General features: G+C 40.3%; 1 protein-coding gene across 1 annotated transcript; it reads right to left on the reverse strand.

Annotated features, from left to right (window-relative positions):
- Positions 1-1,823: 1,823 nt before the first annotated feature.
- Positions 1,824-9,246, reverse strand: LOC133367476 (vomeronasal type-2 receptor 26-like). Its single transcript, XM_061591579.1, has 4 exons — positions 8,410-9,246; positions 6,768-6,995; positions 5,963-6,089; positions 1,824-2,725 (listed from the first exon to the last, which is right to left on the reverse strand). The coding sequence occupies exons 1-4, from the start codon at positions 9,244-9,246 to the stop codon at positions 1,824-1,826; spliced, it is 2,094 nt and encodes a 697-aa protein (XP_061447563.1).

A 9,246-nucleotide genomic window follows, 5' to 3' on the forward strand; every position in this document is an offset into this window, starting at 1 on the left:
CAAGTAAGTGGGCAGAAGTAGAATAGGATACACTATGCATGGAAGCTCAAAAATGAGGGAGGGATCATGACCAATGTCCTGGGGGGTGGGAATCATGAGCAGTATCAACCTAGACATATTTCGTGATATTGAAGTCCACATGGTATATACCAGATGAAATCCATGAGTTGTAAACTTTCCAAACTTCCTGATAATTTCCTTACCAATGAATTTAGAACTACAATAAAGAGGCAAACCTCACAGTTATTTGAATAACAGAAATATTTAATGAAAACATGCATTTAACATAACATATAGTTTAGTCTTGTTATTTCTTTTTCCTTACTAGGCTCTTTCTTGTATTCAGATCAGGTCTTAATATAGCTCTTTGGGAGAAAGATAAAAGCCAACAATCCAGCACTTGAAGACAAGATAGTGAAGATTTCCACAGCTACCATGTATTTCCCTTTAGAGCTCTGGTATGTGGGGACAAAGGATACCCAAACACTGCAAAACACCAACATGCTGAAGGTGATGAGCTTGGCTTCATTGAAAGTATCAGGCAACGTCCTTGCAAAGAAAGCCACAGTGAAGCTGATGATGGCCAGAAGCCCCAAGTAGCCCAGGACAATGCAGAACATGACATCAGAACCTTCATTGCATTGCACTATGATCAGCCCAGTCTGGGAGTGCATGTCAAACTCTGGGAAGGGAGGAGAGGTTGCCAGCCACATACCACAGATGCCAACTTGAATAAGAGAACAAAAAATAATGACAGATATTGCCAGTCCTTTTCCTATAAACTTCTTCATCCTGTTTCCTGGCTTTGTGGCTATGAAGGCCAAAACCACAGTAACAGTTCTGGCAAACACAAGAAACTGCAATGGAGAAGACAATGCCAATTACTGTTTGCCGGAACAGGCAGGTCACCTTCCCAGGCCAACCAAGGAAGAGGAAGGAGCACAGAAAACAAAGCAAAAGAGTAAAGGTCAGGGTACAGGTGATACCCCAATTGTTGGCTTTGACTATGGGAGTGTCTTGGTACCGAATGAATGTTCCAAAAACTGCTGTTGTGATTACTGGGAAAAAAAGGGAACAAGAAGCCAAAATTGCTCCCAAGAATTCCCTGAAGGATAAGTAGGTGATGATTTTGGAAATGCACATATCTGTTTTTCATTTGGATACTGATCTTCTGTTTTCATTTGGATACTGGTCTTCATGCACTGTTTTTCATTTGGAGTCTGATCTTCTTGGCACAGCTCACATTGCTTTGTATCTGAAATGCATACTGAAGGTATCAATATTTCCAAAAGATGCGAAGATGCAAATATACTCCATATGTATTTAGGGTTTATCCATTGAACTTATTTATTTGTTTGTTTGTTTATGATGCAAACTGAGCAATGTACATTAAAAGTACCTAATATAATACACTATTTAATGTTAAAAGACACTAAATTTAAAAATAGCTATAATAAACACAAAGAGAACCTCTTAAAAGAATTTGAAATCAGCATAAAATCAGCAAGGACAATAATTTATTTGTTACATTTATATACCGCCCCATAGCCAAAGCTCTCTCGGCGGTTTACAAAATTTAAAAACACTGAACATTAAAAACAAATATATAATTTTTAAAAAAACCATACAAAGTTTAAACAATGAAGCACAGATAAACAAGGTAAAAGACCTGGGGTCAGAGCTCAGCACATGCTGTTAGAATACCTGGTAGAAATGCCTTTACAATCATGAAAGTAGACAGCACACTGTATGTGGAGCTTGATTCTAAAAAAAGAGAAGTCAACTTTGGAAGCAGGTAGGAAAGATGCTACAAGTCACTCAGCTCAATTCTTTTTCCTTACTAGTTGATCTCTGGTGTACAGATCAGGCCTCAGTACAATAATGTAGAATTTGGGGAGAAAGATGCAACCCAGTAATCCAGCACTAGAGGCCAAGATGGAGAAGATCTCCACGGCCACCATGTATTTCCCCTTCACACTCAGGTAAGTTGGGATAAAGGACAACCAAACACTGCAAAACACCAACATGCTAAAGGTGATGAGCTTCGCTTCATTAAAAGTATCAGGCAACTTCCTGGCAATGAAAGCCACAATGAAACTGATGATGGCCAGAAGTCCCATGTAGCCCAGGACAGTATAAAACATTGAGACTGAGCTTTCATTGCTTTGCACAATAATCTGATCGATCTGGGAATGCATGTCAAACTCTAGGAAGGGAGGAGAGGTTGCCAGCCACACTGCACAGATGCCAGTTTGAATAAGGGTACAGAGGATGATGACTGAGACTGCCAGCCTCTTCCCTACCAATTTCCTCATCCTGTTTCCTGGCTTGGTGGCCATGAAGGCCAGAACCACAGTGATGGTTTTAGCCAATACACAAGAAACAGCAAGGGAGAAGATGATGCCAAACACTGCTTGACGGAGAAGGCAGGTCACCTTCCCAGGCTGTCCAATGAAAAAGAAGGAACATAAAAACCAAAGCAAAAGGGAAATGAGGAGGGTGCATGTGATGTTCCAGTTGTTGGCTTTGACAATGGGAGTATTCTGACATTGAATGAAGATCTGCATTACTGCAAGGGTGATCAGAGAAAGGAAAAGAGCAAATGAAGCTGGAAGTATTCCCAAAGGCTCTCCATAAGACAGATAGCTTATGTGCTTGAGGATGCACTGATCCTGTTTCTTGTTTGGATGATGATCCTCAGGACACTTGTTGCAATGCTTTGCATCTGAAAGTTAGAAGTCTCAATAGTTAAAATGTATGTCTGGACACTTAACATAGATCACATCAACCATTCAATATTGTGTCTTGAAATAAGACTTTAAACGTATACCACTTAGAAGAATTGGTATGATAATCATCATGTTCAACTTTGTGGGAAAGCAATGGGATGATAATGGCACTGGATGAATCAGTTAATCTGTGGTTATTATTTGGAGGCATTGTGTATTTATCTCAAATACTGATTTAATACAGAGCAGCATTCATTCAGAACTGAAAGTTGAATAGAGGACACAACATATAAATAGATTCCTTTAAAGTTTAGGAATTTTATTCCCAGTGTTAGGAACCAGCAATGCTTCTTTTCAATGTATTTTCATGAAAGCACTTTTAAATTAAACTTTCTGGAGTGGTCAATTTCATAATCATTAGCTCTCTATTTGTAGAAAATAGATGAGCATCAACTGGCCATAGGAAGGATCTTGCATTCCATGGTTTATTTTCAATCCAATAAGCTGCAAACTGCAGCACTAAAGGAACTCAGCTTTGCTATCTCTTTAAAGATTAAGTGATGCAATCATGCTGCCACATAACATAGACTTTTCTGAATGACTTCAAGGAAGAAATAAAGAACAACTGAACTACAAAATAAAACCCAATGCCATGAAAAAGGAAAGAATGCTTACATAAATACATGAAATCAGTACTCAGTATGCACCTAACTTAAAAACAGATTTTAAAAAAAGGAAGATCCATATTTCCTAATTATTCACAAGGCTAGGGTGAATGAAAATGTCTTCATCTCTTACCTGGCAAAGATGACAAGTAATTCTCCTCTGGAAACCTATTTCATAAGAAGGGTGCCACTACTGAAAAAGACCTCACCCTAGTGGTTGCCCTCCCCTCCCTTTACTCAACAGAGAAGTATCTCTGAACACAAATTTCTTTCTCTCTTGTAGAAATCAGGGATGTACAATGTGCTGAATCTAATATGTTTTTGGCACCTTTTGCCAAGGAGTCTCCCAATTGCAGATTTTTATGCAAGTCTGTATCATCCAGAAGCACCAAAATAGATTCTGCATTATAATTAGAGATCTACAAATCAGTCTATTTGGGTAATTTTCAAAAACTAGTTTGTTCCTAATTAGCACTAAATTCCAACAGGGAATAGAGGTAGCCGGCTCTGTTAGCTGTGGTAACTGATTCTTTAGAAGAACGTCCTGCCATGGATCCTGATCTATAATATGGCAGATTAAGTTTGTTCTAGAAGGAGGTTCTATCAATTTCCCTTTTTTCTGTGTTGAAATAGTTTTCTGTTGTTCATCTAGAGAATCTCTGAGCGTATTCTTTCCGGAGAAGTTATCCTGAGGCGTTTTTAAGTTCTGAGGCCCCTTTTTAGTAAGTTCATCCAGGATCTTTAAGAGTCTTTTAAAGTTCATCTTGTTGTTTCGGTATGGCTTTTGAGCCTTCATATTTTTGCTCTTTTTTGGCTGGGTTGTCGGGTGCCTCTTTACCTTTTTTGTTCGCATAGGATTCCGACGCCTAGGTTTATTTATAGCTAACCGGTTTGTTGGAGGGACCTGGCCAGTAGATGGCAATAAGACCTGGGAATTATGATGTATTGATACTAAGGTGGTTAGAAGTGAGTTACATTCCTTCATACAGATTTTTAAATGTTCCAGCTCCGTTGCCAGCATAAAAAGCCATCCTTTTACAGGTAGTCCATTTAAATCGTCTAGTATACCACTCTGGTTCACTTTTGGAGCTTGTGTACCCGTTTGATCTACTAGATTGATAAAAGAGGAGTCTCTGCCCTGCAAAAATCGGGCATCTGTTTCTAGGGAGTCAGCAAGGGACTTTATATCCACTGTTGGAGTTTTGGCCAACGCCGAGTGTTGTGGGGCCAAGTCAGCCTGCACTTTATTATCTATAGCGTCTCTCAGTTGTTTAGCATCATGTTTATCATGCCTGTCAGCTAGCCTGATTTCATCTGCCAAGTTCATTGCCAGAGACTCCCTCTCCGGGCTACCTGGAAGTCCCTTATTTGATATAGACCAGTCCAAACAGGTTATAGTGTCTATCCATTCTCGTCCAGCTTTATTTTGAGAAGGAGAAGTAAAATAGCTTGTAATTTTTTGCTGGCCCTTTAACTCTAAGAAGGTGCTTTCGGCGTGGTGTAATGGAGATGAAAAAGCGGGCTGGAACTTTCCGCATTTTTCCCCCTTTTGTTTATTTTCTTTGGATAAGCTCTCTGAAGGGGGAGGAAGTCCTAAAACTTTCCTCTCCTTTCTTGTTAATACCATGAAGAACCTTCCGACTTCAAAAGTGAGAGTGCAGAAAAATAGAGAGGCTTTTTATTAGCTGATAGTGAAGAGTGGGAGGAATTCAGGCTTGCTCGTTTGTTTGCAAGCAGCCAATTTTCTTTTTAGACTCTTTTAACTCCCACTAGTTCTTCAGGTATGTTTGTAAAAATAATAAACCTTCAGAGAGATGGATTCATGAGCTAATTACCCATATATTACTGAGCCAACTAAGCCGCCGAGGAAAAGCTCACCCTTCGTCAGTGACCGGAACCGGAACATTCCAAATCAGTCTATTTCTGGCCCATGACACTTTCACCACTATCACTTTTTTTCTGTTTCTCTGCTGATTTTCCATGGTACCTGATAGCTCATAATTCATCTCCATCCGTAAGTCCATCCATGTCCACCTTTGTGCTTCTTTGAGTAATTGGGGTCTTGGGTGAAGGGGAAAGAGGAGAGCATGGAAATGATCAATCCTTCACACACATAGCATTTGGGATGCACGCAATAGATTGAGCCCCTCATGGAGTTAACTCAGAGGAAAGGAGGGATCCAAAGAGCTGGATACAGACCCTCCTTTACACTGAACCCACAGTCAAGGAGAGTACTGGCGGGACAGGAGCAAGCATACAAAATCACAAGCCTTGGTGGATGGGAACTAGAAGAGCACTAAAAGTCAAGCTCCTTTGGGCCACAGTAAAATACTCCTCTCCCTCCCCCCGCTATGGAGATTAAACCTGTAGAACATTTTCTGGAGGTGCATGTGAAAGGCATATTGGAAAAGCAAAGATGTTAATTGTAAAACTTTGTCAGGACAGTTACAATAATTTCTTAAAGATAACTGCAGGACAAGGAGACATCTGTTTGTAAATCCATCCATTCTAAATGTTTGTGATAGAGAAAACTCATAGGAATTAGAATAAATATATGCGTCACCATACCCATTTGGTTTGAAATCCTCCCTTCAGGACAAGGAGCACAGTCATAGCAACACACTTGATTCCCCAGCACAGCAATCATGTTATATCCCGGGTGGCAGCTCTCAACACATGTGGAACGAGGCAGCTCCTATATGTATCCACAAGGATGTATATATGATGAGAATAAACTTGCTAATCCTCATTGCAATGAATCTCCCTTCATCAATTTCAAACAAGAATACAGTAAGGTCTCCTCAGCTATGCTTGAACAAGGACTATTGGGCAGCTCAGGAAAACTTCCCAGCTAGAGAAGAATTGCCAGCTTCCTCTATGCAATGTGATGGAGTTAATTTATTTTTTCATTCATTTGTTTAGGGAGGCTTTAGCAGAGCTTGGAAAAGTTACTTTTTTGAACTACAACTCCCATCAGCCCCAGCCACCATGGCCACTGGATTGGGCTGATGGGAGTTGTAGTTCAAAAAAGTAACTTTTCCAAGCTCTGGGCTTTAGACCACTTTTTTAGGCAAAGTTGCCTCTCAAAGTAGTTTACAACCATGTACAAATATAAATCCATACATTCCAACAATAAAAACAGATAAAACAATTCAAATACCCAGTTTTAGATCCTACAAACCAGCATAACAACTAAATAACCCATCTAGATCAAAATAAAAGAATCTGAGAACCTATATTAGCCCTCAAAGGTCATGACAAAAATGTGTCTAAGGCCTATTTAGCAAAGGATGGGACTTACTCCCAGCAGTGTTTTATAGGATTTCTGCACCTCAGTACAATCCTATACATTGAGTTCAATGAGGTTTCTCACCTGTTTAAATTTGTGATTCCACACAATGGCACTTCCATTAACAACAAATTCTTTCCCTGCAGTAGCCTGGGGATCAATCCTTCCAACTCGGACTTTCTGGAAGGATTGATTGGGGAATGTTACCATATTGATGATATCATATCCACCTCTCAGGTCTCCTTTATCATCAAAAAATATTTCTTCTCCGGCACTGTTGTTGAAGTGGATGTTTCTCAGAAATGAGTGAAGCTATATTAGAGGAGATATAGTTGATAAACTGGGTGAAATAGTCAGAAATGGGAATAACATTTTCTTTCTGTAATTTGCTGAGTTGTAACCTGTTTACTCTTTGATTAATATCACTGATTTTGAAGTTGTGACAATTTCCTGTCTTCCAAAAATGCCAAACTTTAAAAATCTCTGTCTTGAAAAGAAATATATATATACACACACACACACACACGATATGTGAAAACTTTTATGGCACTTCCTCAATGAGAAGGGGGATAAATGCACCCTTTTTAGTTTAAAGAAAAGGTGAGTATGTGCAGGGAGGGGAATCTGATCAAGGTGTATAACATTATGCATGGTGTGGAGAAAGTGGACATTAGGGATACATTTTTTCTTCTCTCTAATAAGACTAGAACTTGGGAATATCCAGTGAAGGTGAAGGTTGGAAGCTTCACTGCAGACAAAAGCCAGTACTACTTCACACATAGTACGGCTATAGGTTTAGCTGCCAAACTGGATGGCTTTAAAAGGGGATTAGAAATGTTTGTGGAGGATAAGGATATCAATAGCTACTAGTCATGGCTGTACGGTACTTCTGGTATCAGAGTTGGTATAGTTCTGAACACCAATAGTTGGGGATCATGAGTAGAAAATGGCTATTGTGCTGTGAAATAAGGAGACAGCCCTGATCTTATTTGCCAAAGGAGCATTCTATTATAGAGCCAGCTCCCTTGAATGGCCTTCTTGTCTCAGGGAAACTGGAAGCTAGTGACATTGCTAGCCTCCCACAGTCTAGGGAAGAAAGGGTAGGAGATCTTGATCTTTGAGATGGAAGAGGCAAAAGTGAGTAGAGCAACACATATGAAGTTCACATTTGTACAATGGGGTAGTATGGTGTATTGGCCAGTATGGTGTAGTGGTTAGAGTGTCGGACTGGGACCTGAGAGACCAGGGTTCAAATCCCCACTCGGCCACAAAGCTTGCTGGGTGACCTTGGGCCAGTCACTGCCTCTCAGCCTAACCTACCCCACAGGGTTCTTGTTAGGATACCATCGGGGGGACGAGAACCATGTTTGTATGCCACCTTGAGCTCCTTGGAGGAAAGGTTTGATATAAATGCAATAATAAAATCAATAAATAGTTTCTTTATGGGCTCAATGCCCTCTGTATCCTCGATCCAGACAAGCAAGAAGAATTATTAGAATTCATGGACACATTCCAGTCAGGCAAAAAAATGCTCAAAGAGGCCCTAAAGCAAGGCAGGTGAGGGGTGTGGTTCTGGAGGGTGTGTGGCCTGAAGAGCATCCTGAGGACCAGATACAGAGGCCTGAAAGACCATGTTTCATCCACAGTTCTGAGGTTCCCCCTCCCTGCCTGGTACAGTAAGCAATTCATTTTACTTCACTTGCCACTGTGAGGAATAGAAACTTACTTGCCATGGCTGAACTTTGAAAAAATTCCAGTTGACTCCATTCCCCATTGCTTTTGGTTTAGATTCTAATAAATGCAGGGCATGCAGGGCATGGAGGGCATGTGCTACAGCATAGACCGCATTGTAGATGCCGTAGCTCTGGCCAGTCATTCCTGTTTCAAACACAGTTCCAGGTAGGCTCTCCAGCTTCTCCTGCCCAGTGCAGTTTTCCTTGTTTAGCGCATATAGGTTGTATTGTGGGAGTGAACAGAGAAACACACTGTGCCAGAACTCATGGATGGAAAAAAATGTCATTTTGAAATGATTTATGGTCTCAAGATATTCCTGAAATCCTGGCACCACATTTGTGTGGAGGGCAAAGGACAAAGTGCCATTAAGGGATTTTGAAGTGAATCTTTCCCAAGGTAATGTCATTGTGACATCCCCCTGAGCTGTTATAATCCAAACTCTCTCAATTGGAACCATCTGAAATTCATAACTTTCTAGAATTATTTGTAGACCATTCATAGACTGTCGGTCCCCATACACAAGGATCACATTAAGGTTCTTCAACCAGAGAATAGAAGCTATGCTATGTAAAATTAATTTAAGAGACTTGTTTATAATGTAACTTTTCACTATTGGAATGGATTGTGTAAAAGAAATGCAAATATTCCTCTCAATGAGCCTCGGTCTCAGTGTTCGAAGAAATGTTTCTCCACTGTCATCATCTGGGATGAGGAGGCCAATCCAACGCCATCCAAAATATTCCAATAGCTGAACAATCCCATCAAACTGAGGGGTTTCATTTGGAACCATCCGGAAGAAAGAAGGGAACTGAATTTTGTCACTCAACAT

Source organism: Rhineura floridana, chromosome 11 (genome assembly GCF_030035675.1).
Source record: "Rhineura floridana isolate rRhiFlo1 chromosome 11, rRhiFlo1.hap2, whole genome shotgun sequence".
NCBI classification, from domain to species: domain Eukaryota; kingdom Metazoa; phylum Chordata; class Lepidosauria; order Squamata; family Rhineuridae; genus Rhineura; species Rhineura floridana.

Coding starts and splice junctions, on each gene's coding strand:
- LOC133367476 (XM_061591579.1), bottom strand. CDS start 9,246: ATGTTGAGTGACAAAATTCAGTTCCCTTCTTTCTTCCGGATGGTTCCA. Junction 6,996..8,409: donor TCAAAGTTCAGCCATGGCAA/GTAAGTTTCTAT, acceptor CCTCTAATATAG/CTTCACTCATTTCTGAGAAA. Junction 2,726..5,962: donor GAGGATTTCAAACCAAATGG/GTATGGTGACGC, acceptor TCTAACTTTCAG/ATGCAAAGCATTGCAACAAG.